The following is a 20999-nucleotide window of genomic DNA, read 5'->3' on the forward strand; positions in this document are numbered from 1 at the left end:
TGTGCTTTTCCGGCAACATATTTTCAGCTCTGATCTCCACCATCTGCAGTCCTCACTTTCTCCTATTGTGTTCTATTACCCTGATGTACTCATGTAAGATATGATTTGTCTGGTTAGCATGCAATACAATACTTTTCACTGTACACGTGACAATAATAAATCAAATCAAATCAAATCAAAATACGATCACAGTCAGTCAAAGGCTCATCCGATTCTAGTCCAGGGAGTTGGTCACCATCAGTGAGTTGTTTGCTCTTTCAGGGATCTGTGTCCTTCAATCTGAGATGGTTAATCGTACAGTTCAAGTGCAACCACTCTGGGAATCACAGGTAGGAAAGCTCAGATGCAATATAGACATCAGTCTAGAATGAGTCAGGATTGTCCTTCAAGCCAGTTTGTCCTTCACGGGTTTGCTCAGTAATGGTCATTGTCTTATTATGGGCTGTCCATAAAGTCCTGGGAAAGTGGGCAACTCAGGCCTTGGGATAGGTTTTATTGCCATGAGCAAATGATGACATTGATAGGTGAAAATTGTAGTTAGTAGGGTTGTACCTTGTAGACAATAGGAGGGAGCCAGAAGCTTTTAGAATAAGAGGATTGATCTGGTTCCATATGGAGAGGGTGTTGGGTAGACAAGAACATGGGAAATTTCAAAGTTAAGGGCTCTGGGGGTAAAGTATGCATATAAATTATAAAATGAAGAGGTATGGGTGGGTTGCGCTTCGGCGGGTCGGTATGGGCTTGTTGGGCCGAAGGGCCTGATTCCACACTGTAATGTAATCCGTAATCTGTAAGAGCCTCAATGGAAACTGGGAAAGCTCAAAAGAGCATTGGAGCCAAAGGGACAGCAACAAAGGGAACATGAAATATGGGCAAAATTTTGTGTAACAGGCACAACTCATTCAAAGAACATGAAATTGGATCCTTGCCATCTAGGAATTAAAACCAACTGCTCAATAACTGCACAAAATGCTGACACCACATGCAAAGCGGGCAAAGTAAATTGCTGCTTCATCCTTCAGTCTCGAGTAAAGTCCTTGGAATTGGAGACTGTATTCAGACAGTTACAGTAACCTTACCTCCACTCATTCAGTAACATCACCCCCGCCCCCTGGCTTCATTATCAAAGAATGCATATTGAAATCTTGGCCTCAAACAATCAGGAGCACCACATTTTGAGTACTAATGCCCACTTTGTTGTGTCAGCAATGCAACTTTCACGAGAACAAGGCATTTAAAATCAGAACTTGAACTTTCCATTTCACAAGCACTAGCTGGCACTGAGAGACAATGTTTCACAGCTGTCAGGTCTTCACATTGAAATGTAAGTATATAATGACATGGCCTTTGATGTGGAACAAAGACTTTTTTTGTGGAGCTCATGGTGGTAGTTTAATGATGGCTTGCTGGCAGAATTCTACTATCATTGCTAAAAATTTTGGTTTTACAAAGTACAATTGGAGAATGTCACATACTTCAGAGCTCCTTGGGAAACCTCAATAGCACACTGTGTGAGGGTGTTTCATGAGGCTTCAATACTATGGATGACAGGGCTGAGAACATTTTTAATAAACCTGTGTTATCTTTCTGACATCCCTCTCCAATACTTGGTCACGGATCTTACATGGAGATTACCATGGCTGCAGTCCTGAATGTCATGGTTCAAAGATCCCGGAATCTGAGTTGCTTGTGAGTCATGACCAATGCTTGTTGGTTGCAATTTCTTACATGCATGGGCTGCTCATCTTTCATATGCGTGCAGCTTAACCAGGTCTGAGAGTGAAAATATAATTGCACATATTTCTGTAGTGCAGGTGAGCATATATTTACACAATTGAAAGGTTACCTTTGGTGATGTGTTTCCCTTGCCATTAATGTACTCTGAGTAAGTTTATTTCCTCATCTAAGTATAGTGCCAATCTCAGCAGGATAGAGCCTGCGCTGAAAGTGACTCTGCTTGAAAGAGTCAGGCAGTCAATCCTGGACGCCCTTGGGCCTAGAGAGTTCTCTGATTGAGATTGTCCTGCCCTGATTCAGGCTCACTCTCCTCAAGTTGAACTACTGCAAGCTTTGAGATCACAGGCAGAGGCAAAATAGGGAGGCCGGGCACCTTTGGAGTATCCTGAGGAGGACCTTCTCGGAATCCTGCCTGAGGCTTCATCTTCCCACAATGCCTGCTGGCATCACCCTCATTTCCTGAGAGAAAGGGGCATTTGGAGTGATGTAGAGGTCCCTTGTTCCCTCTCAACTTGCCACATATGCTGAGCACATGTGGCCAGAGTAATGGGGTGGAGGTCCAAGTGAAAGCCAGCAGTTACTGAGTGTACTGCCCTTGGCTCTGTATAGTGGTTACCAACCTGTCGGCAGAGGCTACCAGGCAAATGCATGCCAAAGGCAGCACTGTGTTGATAACATTAGTGGACTCCTCCATTATTCAATCCAGCTCACTGACTGCCTCTGACAAGCCTTTCTGCTGTTCCTGTCTGTGCATTTGGCTGAGACCAAAGGATCATCTTCTGCCTGGAACTTAGCAGGTGCCAGATTCCAGTCGTTCCCTGAGTTCCAGAGACCTGGGGCATTTCCTTCTCACCAACTGTGGAGATGTGGCAGTGATATGCTCACCAGAATGTGCCCCTGAGTCTAATCTAGATGGAGAACCTATCCGGGGTGAAAGTCTCTGAGCTGGTGGAGGCTGCTCAGTGGAGACCTTGTTCGGGAATCCTCGGTGTGTTCAGTGTTTCCTCCTCAGAGTAGAAGGTGGAGCTGAGGATCTCAGAGCTGGCCTGTTTTTCCTTTGTATCATGTTGGTGCTCGCAGAAGAGAAAAAAGGGAATTAGTTGTCTAAGAGGGATAAAACCTTGTGCAGATTAAGAATAAATTAGCTCTTGTGGTGATAGGAGAACAACACAGTCAAGCTTACTGAGTTGATTAAGCATTGAGCTGTCCTTGTCCCTCACATGAATGATCATGTTCTTCTCTGGTTCATTCAAGAATGTTCTCCTCATGGGGCCTGATGTCTTCCAATTGCAACCCATCCTGGACCTCTTAGCCCAGTTGTCAAGGGCTTATATTCCTTGTAGTGAGACACTGGGAGGGATTGAGTATAATGGAAAAGTAGTTGGTGATGATGTTTAAGTGGGAGAGGTGAGGGAGCGTCCCCGGTGATTCACTCCAAAGCACTTAGAGCAGCGAGGGTTAGTTGTTTAGAAGGTTGGGGTGTGAGAGCCATGGTGTGGTGCTGATGCATGCAATAGTAAGAGGTGTAGTCTAGGTGAGATACGTGTGCGGAAGCAGAGTTAGAGTGAGTGATGGTCCTTTGTGGTGCAGCAGAGAGAGGATGACACTTATCCTAGTGGAGCACAGAAGACCATTGACTTTTTTCCTGCACTGTTTGGCTTCATCTAGCACATATATAATCTGTCTGCAATCCAGTCCAGGATGCATTGGGCTGGTAGGTGGTCTCCCATGGTGGTCAGCTGGAGAACAATGTCATCCTCTCCACTAGCCTGTCCATCAGCACCTCCAGTTTCCTGGCTGTGAAGCAGGATGTGAGCTTTTCTTTCTGTGCCATAATGGTGCAATGCTGCAAAGTAGCAATTCTGGGCCTACAGCACCTAAAGTGATATGCAGCTGGCTTTAAATATGGCACCTACAATGCAAATAGCAGGAGGACCCAGCAGATCAGCATATACCCGTCAGCGGCCTCTGATTCCATATGAAGGGTCCCAAAGAGCCCTGATCCATAATTAACATGGTGAAGAGCAGAGGATTGTTATAATAAAGTTATCCCGGGCCATGACAGACTGAGCATTATGAATCTCTTTAATTGAATTTTAAGTGAGAATATTCCATCCTGTGTTTAATTCCAAAGTTTATATTTGAATATAAGTTGTGAACAACAGTACTCCAATGCTGATCATTGTAGGTTTCCACTTCTACTTTTTGACAGTCTGAACATTTGTTTGAACTATGGTGCCATAAGTGGTGACTTGTAAAGTTTTCGCTGTACTCCAATGGTACATATGACTATAAAGCAAATTCAATTCAATTCAACTCTCTGCTTTATGTAGCCAGCTAGGTGACCATGCTGTAACAAGTCCTGAGACCCTGCAAGCTCTGACCTGACTAATCTATAACACAGTACCTTACCAGAATCCTGTTGGAAGATTTAGATATATTATACCTACTACCTTATTATAGTCTGCTCTGCTCCCCCTTTAACGAATTCAGTTAGTTTTGGCAAATGTACCTTCACTTTTGAAATCCATGCTGACTACTCATTATTATGCTTTGATTTCTTGATAATTTGCTTGTTTAGCAGGGATAGCATTATCTTTTATATCACTGGGACATTACATTTTAATTATAAATTATTAAATACCTGTCTTTGTATACCCATTTCAGATGTTACATTACACTGTCTCAGGCCTTAGGGATGAGTATGGGTGGTGCACCAGCAGGACCTGCAGGTACAGGAAAAACAGAGACCACCAAGGACATGGGCAAATGTCTTGGAAAGTATGTTGTTGTGTTTAATTGCTCAGATCAGATGGATTATAGAGGCCTTGGTCGCATCTACAAAGGTAAAAGTGATCTTTTTATTTTCTTTGAGCATCTCTGAGATGTAGTATAGTGAATAAACATCCAAAGATTTCCACATTACCTTGTTGTTTTGAGAGATGAAGTAAAGAAGAGTTTGCATTTGTATCAAGACTTCAACATATCCCAAAGCATCTTTCAGCTAATTCAATAATTTTGAGGTGTAGTCACTGTTGCAATGTAACACCAGGAGTAAAATACAGTGTTCAGTTTTTTTGGGAAATGATTGGTCAGACAATTTTAGGTTTCAGGCCTTTGAATTATTGATCTTTCCCTTTAGGTCTTGCTCAGTCTGGTGCATGGGGTTGCTTTGATGAATTCAACCGTATTGAATTGCCTGTGCTGTCAGTAGCTGCTCAACAAATCTACATTGTATTGCAATGTAAGAAGAACAAAAAGCCCCAGTTTTATTTCACTGATGGTGATGTCGTAGAAATGGACAGAGAGTTTGGTATCTTCCTAACAATGGTAAGGGACCCTTCAATATTAAAGATCAAAATTAATATTTGCTGAAGTAAATTTGCAGTTTTCTTCTAAATATTAATCTAGCTGAAAGAAATTATATTTTGCAGGAGAATGTTTGTCATACTGTAGGGAGTCTATGATTCCATGGTATATTTCACATCTAAATAAGTCAATTTTGCCAGTAATCGCTTTTAATCAATGTTAATTTTAGAACCCAGGTTATGCAGGACGTCAGGAGCTTCCTGAAAATCTAAAGATTCAGTTCCGTACAGTAGCCATGATGGTGCCTGATCGTGCCATTATAATGCGTGTCAAGTTGGCTAGTGCTGGTTTCCGTGATAACCAAATTCTTAGTCGCAAGTTTTATACACTCTACAAACTCTGTGAGGAGCAATTATCAAAACAGGTACACTTAACTACTGTTTATGGTAGCATGTAAGGCTGGTTTTTGTTGTCAGTGGAAATGTAATGGGATGTCTGGCTGATATCAAACAGGGCCTGCTGCGAAGATCTGTGGAGCTTTGTAGCCTGGATTCCCTTTCTTTAAAGCTAATTTGAATCTGGTGCTCAGACAAGAGATCATCATGTGTCCAGTGATGGTATTGCCAGTAACCAAGGCAAGAAGCCTATTGCATTGATATATTTACATAGTTGGCAAACCAGGAAGTAAAATGCCGTAATTATGTTTTCAATTTTTGAAAATGTAGTTTTACAGGGGATGAAATAAATTATTCAGATAAGCATGTAGGATTTGGATGGAAACTGAAATATTGAGAACAAATCTTCTTTGAACAAAACGCCATTTCAAATATTATTTCAAAATTAGGAACAATGAGGTGTAACTAGGGCTTGAATGTTTACAAATCATTCAATAAGTTCATTCTGTGAACAAAATAAAACTTGTACAGTGAGTATACAATGCATTTTAGCAATTTTTGGGAAGAAACTAAATTGAGGCTCCTTCATAATGCATAGAATTTTCAAATGATATAAAACTCACTGCCATTGAAAGTTTTTTACAAGTTTCTTAGACAAGTAACAAAATTGCAAAATAGGCAGATGTCTTGACTTATAAAAGCATATTTTTGTTTAGTTAGACGGAATTGAAAATGAGATATATTTTACCAGAATTTGGCTAAGTGTCAATTTTGAGAAATTTCATGGAGATTATTTGTCCATGTGTTTGAGTAAGTTTTTTCACCAGGAATCCAGGACTGCACTCAAATACAAGGCTTACTTGTATTCTAGGCTCTGTCTAACTTTTACAATACCTTATTAATATTCATTGTTGCTCACAATGTTGTTTGAATGGTATTGCTTATTATTCTACATCGGCAGGTGCACTATGACTTTGGTTTGCGAAACATTCTGTCTGTGCTGAGAACTCTGGGTGCTGTCAAAAGATCAAACCCAAATGAACCAGAGAAAACAGTGGTGATGAGAGTTCTGCGTGACATGAATCTTTCTAAGCTGGTATGTGTGCAGAAACAGATTCGCATTTTGAAGGAGGGTCTTTTGTTCCTATTCATTGCTTTTAAATGAACTGTTGCAATATTTGGACCTCTTCAATGCATGGGTACTATTTATTATACATTTAAATTAAAAAAAGACTAATTTTGTTTGATTTGATTGATGAATTATATCCACATATTTTTAAAGAAATTATACGATGGGTGGCATAGCATTTTTACTTATATTTAATAGCTTATTAGAAAATTCTCTAGTGCTGGAGGACTGGAAGATGGATAGCGTGATCATTGTATTTATGAAGAGGGACAGAACATACCCAGGGAATTATAGACAGTTGGCAAACATTAGTCGGAGGAAAACTAATGCAACCTGTACAAGTGGAGAGAATGGAACAACATCTAAAATCAGAAACAAAAGTAGAAATTGCTGGGAAAACTCAGCAGGTCGGATGGCATCTGTGGAGAGGAATCAGAGTTAATGCTTCACTCCAGTGATCCTTCTTCAGGACACTCAATGGACCTGAAACACTAACTCTGCTTTCTCTCTGCGGATGCTGCCAGAGCTGTGGATTTTTTCCAGCAGTTTCAGATTTTGTTTCTGATTTCCAGCATTTGCAGCTTTTTTTTTCTTAAATGAGAAACATAATTAATGAATAGTTAGCATCAGTTTCAAAAGGGAAAGTATTACTTGACCAGACGTAAAGTTTTTTAAGAGGTAACAGAGAGAGTAGACAAAGGTAATGCAGTAAATGGAATTTATCTGTATATTCAAAAGACTTTGATAAAATGCCTGATGTTAAGCTATTGAATAAGGTCAGAGAATGTGGTGTCAGGGACAAGTGACAGAATGGAATACACTCTGGCCTCAAAATAGAAAGCAGAGATGGGTCTGGTCATTCAGACTGGCAGAAGGTAGTGGTGTTCCAAAAGATCTATGCTGAGAATCAATACTGAGGAGGGCTGCAACAAGCAGAGGAAAAGGTGCTTCTTTGAGTTCTCCAATTCCAAATAACCTTTCCACCCATCCCCCAACTCCCTTTCCAGCCCCCTTCCTCCCTTCCATTTTTCTGACTAATCCTTCCTTCTAGCTACCAGCTGGATTCTTTTCTCCCATTGACCAACCGGGTCGTACCCACCACCTGTGTTCACCTATCCCTACCTCACCACTCCGCCCCTCTCCCCACCCAAAACCCTTCCCCCACTTTCGCTTTATCTGCAGCTCCGCATACCCCACCCTGAGTCCTGATGAAGGGTTACATCCGAAACATTGACTTCTCCGCCTCCTGATGCTGTCTGGCTTGTTGTGTTCTTTCGGCCTCCCACTTGACTACTTTGGATTCTAGCGCTTGCAGTTTATTTTGTTTGGATTGGCTGGCAGGACTTTAACATGGAGGCCTGTGATTTGCAGAGAAGCTTGCTCCTTCAGCTCTTAACTCTCTGATCTGGAGAGATTTCTCATTGGTTGCGGGGAGGGGAGGGGAATGTGGAGAGTAAACCACCACTGAACACATTTGTACCTGTACTTAGGAGCTACAGGATTAAATCTCAGCCATAGAGCATGACAGCATAGAAATAATCCATTCATCCCCTTGAAGCTGTGTTGGATATTTTGAAGAAGAATCCAGTGTTTTGTACTTATCCACATCTTTGCCATATTATTACAGTTCTTTCTCCTTCAAGCATTTATCTAATTCCCTTACAAATATCACTTTAAAATCTGTTTCCACCATGCTGTCAGACATACATTGCAAATCCTAAACACTTAATGCTTGAAGTAGATTTTGCTTGTGTAATCTCTGTTTCTTTTACTAATCACATTAGATTTTTTGCGCTCGGCTTATAAAGCTTTCAGCGATTAGATATAAAAAGGACCTAAGACGCAGCTTTTTCATGCAGAGGATGGTGCATGTATGGTGGAGGCTGGCACAATTACAACATTTAAAAAGGCATCTGGATGGGTGTACAAATAGGAAGGGTTTAGAGGGATATGGGCCAAATGTTGGCAAATGGGACTAGATTAATTTAAGATATCTTGTTGGCATGGACGAGTTGGACCGAAGGTTCTGTTTCTGTGCTGTACATCTCTATGACTATGACTTCAGTGTGAAAAATAAATCTCAGAATACTTGCGAACATTAAGATCCCTTTAAGTTTTGGGGGAAATGATGCCTCCTGACTTGTATCTTTGTATCTGACCTGGTTGGCGAGAGCAAGATGTAGCAAGATATAACTAGGATAGGGTGCTAATTGCATTATTGGACCTCAATTTACATTTATGTGTTAGGTATTCTTTCTGAGGACTACTGGAAGCCGTGATCACTAGGATGCAGGTCCATTAGGAAGGTTAGGGTAGATGTCAACACAGTAGTAAGTCAGCACAGATACCAGCACTTAATTTGCACTTACATCATGCCAACTTTAAGTTTAAACAGGACAACAGTAACATGAAAATTCTCCTTCTCAGTTTGTATTGCTTTTACAGTTGTACTATGCTTCTCTACATAGATAGGAAATAGATAGCAGACTTTTGGGTGCTTCCTCGCCAAATTTATCCATGTATATTTTTGTATGTGACCCAACTCAGAAATAATAGAATAACAGGAGAAAGTATTTCACAATGAAAAATTATTTATTCTGTTTAGGTGGATGAAGATGAACCTTTATTCATGAGTTTGATCAATGACTTATTTCCTGGAATTACATTGGATAAAGCAGGTTACCCTGAACTAGAAGCTGCTATTGAGAAACAAACAATGGATGCTGGGATTATTTACCATCCTCCATGGATCCTGAAGCTCATTCAACTCTATGAAACTCAAAGAGTCCGACATGGTTAGAGTGCACTTTATTGAAGAGTAGAACAAAATATGCTACAGACATGATGAATGTGCAAGTTAGAAAAAGACTAATCCACACATTTATGATTGAATTGGCTTTCCATCTGCTATTTTTGTAAATAACCACTTAAAGTTCTAAAAATTAATTTTGCAAAGGATGCTTCATGCAAATAATACTGAGCTTGTTAATGATGATCTTGCCTAGCGCACGTCCTATGTGGTGTAACCTGTATACCTTACTCTGTCCAAGTTTTTTTCACCCTATGATCTGCATGTCCTTGCTTACTATAATCTGCTCACAAACAAAGCTTTTCACTGTACTTAAGTACATGTGACAATAAATCAAATCAAATAAATCAGGTTACGTATTGTTGTTTCTATGGCAATCTTTTTGTGTAAAACATGTTGTTGCATCTGTGTTAGGTATGATGACTCTTGGCCCTAGTGGAGCTGGGAAAACAAAGTGTATTAATACCTTAATGAAAGCAATGACAGATTGTGGCGATCCTCACAAGGAGATGAGAATGAATCCAAAGGCAATCACAGCCTCCCAGATGTTTGGAACTTTGGATGTTGCAACAAATGACTGGACAGATGGTGTTTTCTCTACACTATGGAGAAAAACATTGAAAGCAAAAAAGGTAAACTAATGCTTTCATATGCTGCTCATAAGTTTCGTGCTTATGAGAGTGGATAAGAAATGTTTTTTGGGAGCCCATTTTGACACATATTGTGTCAAAAATTATGGAGCTGCAATATGAAAAGTTTATTTGTTGTCTCTGAAGAATTTTATGTTAAATGTTAGAAAGGTCATATGATCTCTAAACTCTTCAATGATTTTGGGTGATAGTCATGCCTATACTGTGTGGCTAAAATATTTTTATAGGAACAAAGTAAAAGGTAAATTGGTTATCTATAAGTAAAACAAATTTGATGATCAACATGATAAAACTAAACAAAACAAAGTTGTTCAGGAGTGATTTATAAAATTAATTTTCTTTTTGTCTTGATGGCATCAAGGCAATATATCTGTATAGAAACAGAAACCAATGAGTATAAGCCATGATTACAAGTACACTATTATCTCTCAGTGTAAATTGGAAAGATGAGCTACCACAGATGTTTTGTTTTCCTCTAGGTTAGGGTTAGCTGAATGAATGCTTAGTTAGCATTTTAGCTGCCCCATGTACCAAAATGGCACTGTGTATAGAAATAGAGCAGAAAATGTTAGGAGAATAATTGTTCATGAACATGTTTCTAACCTGTGCAGATTTTGTACACATCCAGACTGATTTTGTAGCTGGGAGTACCATTGCCTGTGCTTGCTTCCTGACATTAAATTCCTGAACAAGCAACAGCTTAGTTTTAAAATTCTGCTCCTTCTTTTCAAATCCCTTCATGATCTTTCCCCTCCCAGCCCAATAATTCTTTGAAATGTTTGTGCTCCTCTAATTCTGGCTTCTTGTGTACTCTCAATTTTTATTGCTCTGTCATTGGTGACCTTCTGTCATCCAGATACAAGCTCTGGAATTCCCTGCATGTACTTTTGTTCAAATCTCTATTTTGCCTTCTTTCCTCCTTTAAGACAACTTTTAAAACCTACCATTTTGTCCAAGCTTCTGGACAATGAAGAGTGTATTGTCTTGGGACCTTTTATTACACTAAAAGCTTTTGATATTGAATGGATGGTGAAGTGATCGAATGTTAGTTCATCTGCTAGCAATAGCATCTACCTGGATTTATTCAGGTCATCTGGATTTAGTTTTTTTTGTACAAATCCTTTTAACATATCTATACCAACTTATATATTTTAAATTTGATCCGTGTCTGACTTAGTCAGATAATGGTCAATTTAGAAATTTAAACCTGTGACTAAAAGTAATAACAACAGCAAGGTAGGTTTGTGAAAATGAAGGACATGTAAATGTAACATTTTAAATAATACTTATATAGATATACATAGTGCATACTTGGGTAATGTAATTGTGAAGATTTCTATCTATTGGGGAAAGTTATTGACAGGGAAATTTTTGCCAAATATTTGACTTGCAGGGAGAACACATATGGATTGTACTGGATGGACCTGTGGATGCCATTTGGATTGAGAATCTTAACTCTGTTTTAGATGACAACAAAACACTTACATTAGCTAATGGTGATCGCATCCCAATGGCACCAAACTGCAAAATTGTTTTTGAGCCTCATAACATTGACAATGCTTCTCCAGCTACTGTATCAAGAAATGGCATGGTGTTTATGAGTTCATCAGTACTAGACTGGAGACCTATACTCAAAGCATGGCTTCAGAAATTACCCACTGCACAGTCAGAGCTTCTTTGGAACTGCTTTGATAGTGTTTTCCAGGTATTTATTGTTTAAGTTTTATTAATGTTTGTATTAAATATGTTCCACCTCAGTTAAAATAAACTAACATTTCACAAGAGATAATCTGAGTTGTCCCCAATTTATTCTTCATAAATTATCAATTAAGTTGTTAGTTTCAATAAGTTTTTAAATTCAGAAATTACATCCAATGTGACTGGGACAAAGATAAACCCTAACCTTTCTCTTCTGTCTTGACCCATCTGAAACCTTGACATGATTTACCTCACTGTCTTCCTCCAATGCCTCTCCATTGCTATGCAGTTGGATGTCATAGAATCATACGGCAGGAAAAAAGGATCTTTGGCCCACCATGTCTGTACTGGTCATCAAATATCTATATACTCCAGTTCTATTTTCCAGCAAATGGCCCGTTGGCTTGTTTGTTATGGTGTTCCAAGTGTTCATCTAAGTACTTTGTAAATGTTGTGATGGTTTCCACTTCTACCATTATTTCGGGCAGTGATTTGCAGATAACCACCATTCTCTGGGTGAAAAATTATTCATTAAATCCCTTCAAAGCTTTTACATTAACTCCAAGCACCCTAGTTATTGACCCCTGTACTGAAGGGAAAGGGTTTTTTTTCCTATCTCTTTTATCTATGCCCCTTATAATTTTGTAAAAGTCTATCAGGTAAACCATCAGCCTTCTGAAGTGCTCTTTGGAAAACAATCCCAGCCTGTTGTCATCTTTCTTCATTCATAAAATACTCTAGCCAGGGCAACACCCTGATGGATTTCCTCTGCAACTCCTCTAATACAATCATATCCACCCTTTAGTATGGTAACCAGAGCTACACATAGTACCCCAGTTATGGCCCTACCAAAGTCTTATGTGCTCCATCATGATGTCTGAAATAAACTTGAAGAACCACAGATGGTGGGAATCTGAAACAAAAGTAGAAAGTGCCAGAGTAGAGGGAAAGATAGTGTCACGTTTCGAGTCCAGTAACTCATGGTCAGAACCTTGATGAAGAGTCAGCGGACTCAAAAGGTTAATTCTGTTTTTCTCTCTACAGATATTGCCAGACCTGCTGAAATTTTCCAGCACTTCTTGTTTTTTTTTCCATCATTTCCTGGTACCAGCTCCCAAAAGAGCTATCCAGTTCATCCAATTCTCCAGCCTTATCTCTGTTCCTCTCTAAATTCTTCACTTATATATCCAGCTCTCCTTTGAAACCTCCTATGGACTCTGTCTTCACCACGCTCCTAGGCAGTTCATTCCAAATCCTAACAGCTCTCTGAGTAAAGATATTTCTCCTCATTTCATTCCTTGCTCTCTTGCTGACAATCTTGAATTTGTGATGTCTAATTATCGACATTCCAGTTTGTGGAAACAGAATATTCTTCTTTACCTGTCAAAATTCTTCTTAACTTCGAGCAGCTCAATAAGATTGCCTCTTAATTTTCTGTGCTTCAAGAAGAATAAGCCTAATCTCTCTAATAATTCTAATACCTAAAATCCTTCATTCCTGAAATCATTCTAGTAAATCTCCTTTGCACTCTTTTCAGGGTTTTAACATCCTTCCTTAAATAAGCTGCCCAGAACGGAACAAATATGGTCTGACCAATGATTTGTAGAAGTGCAGCACCACTTCCTTGCTTTTACACTGTATGCCTTTATTTATAAACCCAAGGATTCTACAATCCTTTTTAACAACTTGACTGGCCACCTTCAGGGAATTATACATTTGAATTCTGAAGTCCCTCTGCTCCTGTAATCCCCTCAAAGTTGTACCATTGAGCCTGTAATGTCCTCTGTGTTTCTTCTAACAAAATGCATTCGCTCATATTTCTCTGCATTAAAATTCATTCGCCAAGGTGTCTGCCCTCTTGGCTAACTTGTCAATGTCCCTCTGAAGTTACTTAGCATCACCCTCACAATTCACTGATCCTCATTTGCATCATTTGCAAATTTTGAGATTTTGCCCTCAACACTTATCTCCAATGATTTATATAAATTAGAATAAGGAAGGATCGCACCATATATCCCTGGGGACCACCACTTTCAACTCATCTCCAGTCTGAAAAATGCTAAGGACCCATCAATCCCAAGTATTTCTAATTTGCTAACCAACCTGACATGTGGTATTGTCTCAAATTCTTTCTGAAAGTCCAAATTTACAACATCCACAGCATCCTCATTCACTGCTTATGTCACATTGTCAAAGAATTCAATTAGTTTTTACCGACATAACCGGCCTTTGACAAAGCCATTGTTGACTGTCTAGTATTAACTTATTTTTATCGGTGTATAGTTATCTTATCCCATATTATGGCCTCCATCAGATTTCCCACTGTTGAGCTTATACTGATGTGGGATGGTGCGCTTGCTCAGGGGTGGCACGGTGGCTTAGTGGTTAACACTGCTGCCTCAGCACCAGGGATCTGGGTTCGATTCCAGCCTCGGGCAACTGTCTGTATGGAGTTTGCACATTCTCCCCGTGTCTGTGTGGACTTCCTCTGGGTGCTCTGGTTTCCTCCCACAATCCGAAGATTTGTAGGTCAAGTGAATTGACCATGCTAAATTGCCCATACTGTTAGGTGCATTAATCAGGGGTGATTATAGGGTAGGGGAATGGGTCTGGCTGGGTTACTCTTCAGAGAGTCGTTGTGGACTTGTTAGGCCGAAGAGCCTGTTTCCGTACTGTAGGTAATCTAATATAATCTAATATGTCTGTAGTTTCCTGAGTTATCCTTCACCCCTTTCTTAAATAATGCCATCACATTTGTAACCCTCCAGTCCTGAAGCTGATCCTGTAAGACCTTCAAGCTGTCCCTTCCTATGTTGTTGGTTCTCACATGAACCACAATCCATGGTTGTTCATCCTCCCTTTCCAGAAGTTTATTCAGTCATTCCATTATGTCCTGAACTCTTGCACCCGGGAGGGAACAGACCATTCGGGATCTCAGCTCAAACTAGATTTTTCTATCCCTCAAACTGTTGAGTCATCCACTACTACCATGACCACTACTACTAGTTCTTCTACTGTCTGATAATTCTAGACAGTTTAACATACAGTTTAAACTCCTCCTCCCCCACTGCATTCCTCTAATTACACTGCCTTGAGCATTCCCAGTGTTAATCATTGTCTCCAACAAACAAGGGCCTAAGCTCTTCAATTCTCTCCCTAAACTGCTCCATCTTTCTCCTGCACGTTTCTTTGTGGTCTTTAAAACTTGACTTTTTACTAAGCTTTTGATAATGTGGCTTTGTAGGTCCTTATCTGGTTTTATATCATTGCAATTCTGGTCTCCTTCCTATCGGAAAGATGTTGTGAAACTTGAAAGGGTTCAGAAAAGATTTACAAGGATATTGCCAGGATTGGAGGATTTGAGCTATAGGGAGAGGCTGAACAGACTGGGACTGTTTTCCCTGGAGCGTCGGAGGCTGAGGGGTGACCTTATAGAGGTTTACAAAATTATGAAGGGTATGATAGGGTAAATAGGCAATATCTTTTCCCTGGGGTGGGGGAGTCCAGAACTAGAGGGCATAGGTTTAAGGTCAGAGGGGAAAGATATAAAAGAGACCTAAGGAGCAACCTTTCACGCAGAGGGTGGTACGTGTATGGAATGAGCTGTCAGAGGAAGTGGTGGAGGCTGGTACAAATGTAACATTTAAGAGGCATTTGGATGGGTATATGAATAGGAAGGGTTTGGAGGGATATGGGCCGGGTGCTGGTAGGTGGGACTAGATTGGGTTGGGATATCTGGTCGGCATGGACGGGTTGGACTAAAGGGTCTGTTTCCATGCTGTACATCACTATGACTCTATGTTGTACAACCTCAGAAATGTATAAATATAAGTATTTATTAAAATTTCTGCAATTTGCTTCAAAAATGTATCCACGAATATGCCATATTCCATGTAAAAGATTTGATTACTTTTAGATTGCATACTCTATATAGCTGGGGTAGAATTCTGTAGTATTTGTAATCATCTGAACTTTACCTTTATTTAGAATCAGAGAGTCATAGAATTTCACAGTATTAATGGAGAATATTTGATCCATTATGTGAATTCCATAGGAAATATTTCGTACGGTCTGGTTCTCTTTGTTGAGACAAAGCTATATCACAAATTTCTGAAGATAACATTCTTGGTTCACTTGGTACTTTTCTAAATATTATTTATATTTCATTTGCTCTTTTGAAGGACTTGGTCAGTTTTGTCTTTACTGCTGTCACACCAAAAATGCAAATTCTGGAATGCATGTACATTAAACAAGCCATTGACCTTCTGCAGGTAAGTGAATTGTCTGGTTAGGAAAAAAATGTTTCATTATAACCAAGTATTTAAAATATATATATATATAAATAACCAAATATAAAAAATCCCAAATATTTCAAGATCGGTACATAGTGAAATAATGTAATTTTTTTTAGGGCCTACTACCAGGAATTGAAGACAAGCAGCCGAGCTCAGAGGAAGTTGCCCGTTTATTTATTTTTGCTGTAATGTGGTCAATTGGAGCTCTTCTCGAACTGGATGACAGAGCAAAAATGGAAAGCTTTCTGCAGAATCATTCTGCACCACTAGAGCTTCCCGTGACCGAAGGAGATGAAACAATCTTTGAATTTGTTGTCCGTGCTGATGGTCACTGGGAGCACTGGTCAAAGAGAGTTAGTATTTAATAATTTTAATTAAGGCATCTCATCTAATTGTGGTTAACTGAATGATTGATACATAGACAGACAACCAAGTACCTTTCCACTCAATATTACATTGAAGAAACTTTGCACCCAAAGTGCATATTTTGCATTAATCGTCTCCTCAGGTCTGCAGAAACATCAAAGTGTAGCAGGAAGAGAATGGTACAGTGTAAAACAAGAAAAAAGTTATAGTCTCATAAAAGCAGTCATTACTTGGAAAAATGTGTTTTTGACGAGTGCTATGCTACTTTCTTATTATAATTGTCATTCTAGCTTTTGCTCAGTGTTCACAATCTTGCTTCTGAGTCTGAGAATTGTGTTCAACTCCAGTTCATGAAGGGATCACTTAATCTAAATTGACCTTTCAGTGCAGACTTGAGCGTATAGTTTATTGTCAGAGGTACAGACTGTTGAGCGACCTAATAAACTGAGGCCCATCTGACATTTACAGAGTGTATAAGAAGTCAAAACACTGTTTGAAAAAGGCTAAAGAAGCTCACCATGTGCCCTGATCAATATTTCTTGCCTCAACACGATCAAAACAGAATAACTGGCATTTCCTCTCATCCCCTTTGTGAATCTTTGCTGTATATATATGACAACTATATATCCACAGAATAAAATGTGTCATTGCTTAAATGTAATTCACGACAGTAGTATACTGTTTGAAATAACTCTACAGAAGCCAGTATCCCGTCACCAAGGTTCACTTTATTTACACGTGGAGAGCCCTTGACACTGATCCAGGTTCCTCAGTGCCAGCTCTTAAAGTGAACAGGATGTCTGATATCCAGAGCTCCCTGATTGGACCAGATTCAGAAGCAGAATCCCTACAGTATGGAAGCAGTCCATTTGGTCCATCAAGTTCACACCAACCCTCTGTCAAGCGTCCCACCCAGACCAACTCCATCCCTGTAACCCTGCACTTCCCATGGCTAATCCACCTCGCCTGCACATCCCTGGGCACCATGGTCAATTTAGCATTGGAAACCAATGCAGACACAGGGAAAACATGCAAACTCCACACAGATAGTTATCCGAGGATGGAATTGAACCTGTGTCCCAAGCACTGTGAGGAAGCAGTGCTAACCACTGAGCCACTGCGCTGCCCCAAATGATCTGGCCATTAACAGCTCCAATAAGAGAACTCATATCCTATAAGGTCCACCTGACTGACCTCATTTCAGTCACTACATTCCTCCATCTCTGAATCTAAAGACATAGACGGTTTTTTTTCTTGTTACTCTTCCTGGGATGTTTTAGCATGGCTCAGGTTCCTCCATCTCTGGCTCTGAGACAGGCAACATGTAACACACATTGAAGAAGTTCATTCGCCACTTCAGGTAGCAAAGATATTGAGGTAGCGACGTCTGCCGTGTCCATCTCAGATTCTGAGGTACCTTCAACGCTTGACAGAGAGGGTCCAGAACAGTTGGGAAGGCTGTTGAGGAGCAGGGCATGTTTAGTTCCTGAACTGTTTGCGAGTTTGCAGCTTTCATGTACTTGTTCAGGACCGTTGCACCTACCTGAACTTTATACATCACTGGACCTGATCTCACATTGACCATGCCTCTTACCCATGAGGGCCATTCCCATGGTTCCTACTCCAAACTTTGTCCCCTGAAGTAAACTGTCCCTCTCATTTAGCGGAGTGTTGTGTCTAGTATTGGCATTCCTGATGCCATTTCACCCTTCCCACCCCCAACCCTGATCTGGTAAGATCAAAATTAACCTGGTGCAGTCTTCTCCCCATTAATACCTCTGCTGGAGCTATCCCTGTAGTTGCATAATGGGTGGTCCTATCATCAAATATGAACCAGGATGGTTTGGTATCTAATGAAGCAGTAGGCTGTTTCTTTAAGCCTGCCTTCAAAGTTTGGACTACTCTTTCTGCTTGGCCATTGGGTGGTGGATGCTGTGGAGCTGTCCTGGTATGTTGAACACCATTTGACTTTAGTAAATACTAAAATTCGCTGCTGGTAAACGATTGCCCATTATCTGTGATAAATACTTCTGGGAATCTGTGTACTGCAAAAGATGCGTGCAGTTTTGCTATCATCGTTCCCGTGTTTGACAAAGGAACACTGTGCACATCTGGCCACTTTGAGTGGGTGTCCACAATACCTAAGGACGTTGAGCCATGAATCGGCCTGCATAGTCAACTGGTAACTGGTGCCAGGATTTACCTGGCCATTCCCATGAATATGGGAGAGCTGCTGCCAATAGGCTTTACCCTTGTTAGCATTCTGAACATTGCCCAAACAACGCAGCTAAGTCTGCATCCAATCCTGTCCATCAGACATAACTTCTCGCCAACATTTTCATCTTGGAAACCCTGGATGACCCTGGTGGAGTTCAGCCAGTATCTGGTGGCAAACTTTGCTCAGGACAATCATTCTTACTCCCCATAATAAAATGGCATCCTCTGCAGTGATCTGGCCTTTCCGGGTTCAAGAAGATTTCAGTTCTGATTGTGACAGTCTTTTGGTTTTCACCATTACCACCAAATGTTTCAGTTTTGCCAAGACCGGATTTTTCTGTGTCCAAAGTCTAATATTGTCAGTTGTGGCTGGAAATGTATCCAGAAAATTTAAAACTGTTATTGACTCTTCCAAAGGCAGTACCATCAGTGGTGCATCTGGCAGCAGGAGATGGTTCAATGCATCCACAGTTGCTACTGAGCCTCCTAGACAGTGTTCCAACATATAAGGTGTGCAGTATTCGAGACCACCGCTGAATTTGGCCTTAAGCTATGGGTGGCACTGCTTTGTCCTCTATAAGTAGACCTATCAGGGGTTGGTGGTCTGCTATTATTACAGATTTACGGCCCATAAAGGTATTGGTGGAACTTCCTAACTCCAAATATGACCACTAAATATTCCTTTTTTTTCTCAGTGTATTTATAATGTGCGTTCACCAAAGTACAGGATGCATATGCAATTAGGCATTCCTCTCCATTGGGCCACCTACCAGCTAATATTACCTGATGCTGTAATGGGGAGCATCGCTTGTCAGCACTAGATGACATAATCTTGCTTGAGATTACAGTGTGTCTACACCTTAGAGGATGATAGTTGTTTCTTCACTTCAATGAAAGCTATGGCTTGGCTAGGTGATTATTTCCAGTGCTGATCCTTTTTTAGCAGTTGATACAAAGGTGCAAGAATGGATGCCAGGTTATGTAAGAACTTTCTGTAATAATTCAAGGAAAGACTTAAGCTGTGGAACATATATGGGAACTGTGGCACCTTTGGTTACCGTCACTTTATCTTCCAATGGGAGTAACCCGGTCTTGTCAACTCTGTAGCCCAAGTAAGTCATTTGGGTTGCCTGGAACATACATTTTTCCCTTCTAAGGCATATGCCTGCCTGGGGAAAATGTCTAAGGACTATGTCCAAGTTCTCTAATTGCTCCTTATTGGTTTTTCCTGTTATTAGCATGTCATCTAGATAAATGGTGATTTGTAAAATGTTCTCCGTCATCCGCTGAAAAATTGCACAGGCTGACGATACCCGTAAAGGCTGTCTCGTATAAAGCAATGAGGTAATTCCACAAAATCAAAAATATGACGGTGCTAGAAGCATCTTAATCAGGTCACAGGTCATCCCTTCGCTTGCTATTCAGCTGTAGACATTTTACTCACACTGTTTGACACTTTTAATCACCTGCAAAGATTTATTATTTACTCCATTCACACAATTTGTATCCTGTTATGGGTGAGGCCAGACCACTCAAAACATCCTTAAGCAGGCTGCCCAGACTGTAACTTTGCAATTTGTTTTGGTAAGTGTGTAGTGAAAATTACCTGGAGTAAGTTAGCTTGGTTGACGACCAGGTTTTAAAACAGACAAAAGTTTATTCACAAAATTACAGAATGAAACACAAAGAACAGAATATAGAATACCCACAGAACTCAGACTATCCCAAACTGACTTAATTATGCTGTTCTGAATACACATATCAGTCCCAATAAATAAACCCCTTAAACACAGAGCAAAAAATGAAACAAATGCTTACAGGTCAAAGTTAGAAGGGGAGAAAGAGAGAGAATCTAGCAGCCTGTTTCCACACAGCCCACTGCTGCACTCTTAACTAAAGTTCTGAACTGAAATGCTCAGTTAGAGAGCGAGCCACGCCCCCTTGATTTATACAGGTTACTTCTCAAAACATAAAAGCTTTGGCCTAAAGTCTCATCTGTTTACGTATAAACAAAAAGGCCCCCCAATACCCGCTTATCTCTATACCAAATCAGTCATTTCGGAGCTGGAGTGTTTTATGACCCCTCTGAAAAAAACCAAAGTACACAGTATCCTGGAGAAAAGGAACAGTGTTTAGAAAAAAAGGACCAGCTTTGTGTCAATCCATCATTCTTATTCACTTGGAATTATCTCACATTATCTCTCTGTATTTAAATTCTGTGTCTGTGTGCTACCGTCCACTTCACCTGATGCAGGGGCAGTGTTCCAAACGTTTGTGATTTCAAATAAACTTGTTGGACTAAACCTGGGTGTCATGTAACCTCTGACTATGTTGCTATGAGAATTAAAACGACAGGTGAGCAGAAATTCCTGGGTTGCAGATTAAGAGGAGGGT

At 40.2% G+C, this 20999-nt stretch overlaps 1 protein-coding gene across 2 annotated transcripts in view; it reads left to right on the forward strand.

Annotated features, from left to right (window-relative positions):
* The window catches only part of dnah5l (dynein, axonemal, heavy chain 5 like), a 362555-nt gene that overhangs the window by 181876 nt on the left and 159680 nt on the right, over positions 1 to 20999 (forward strand). For both annotated transcript variants that reach the window (XM_043690231.1, XM_043690232.1), the window contains 9 exons: positions 4405 to 4583; positions 4880 to 5067; positions 5276 to 5470; positions 6403 to 6537; positions 9176 to 9365; positions 9794 to 10011; positions 11423 to 11734; positions 15909 to 15998; positions 16139 to 16375. In XM_043690231.1, the coding sequence (XP_043546166.1) occupies positions 4405 to 4583; positions 4880 to 5067; positions 5276 to 5470; positions 6403 to 6537; positions 9176 to 9365; positions 9794 to 10011; positions 11423 to 11734; positions 15909 to 15998; positions 16139 to 16375 (1744 nt within the window). The remainder of the gene's footprint in view (positions 1 to 4404; positions 4584 to 4879; positions 5068 to 5275; positions 5471 to 6402; positions 6538 to 9175; positions 9366 to 9793; positions 10012 to 11422; positions 11735 to 15908; positions 15999 to 16138; positions 16376 to 20999) is intronic.

This window comes from Chiloscyllium plagiosum, chromosome 5 (genome assembly GCF_004010195.1).
Source record: "Chiloscyllium plagiosum isolate BGI_BamShark_2017 chromosome 5, ASM401019v2, whole genome shotgun sequence".
NCBI lineage: Eukaryota > Metazoa > Chordata > Chondrichthyes > Orectolobiformes > Hemiscylliidae > Chiloscyllium > Chiloscyllium plagiosum.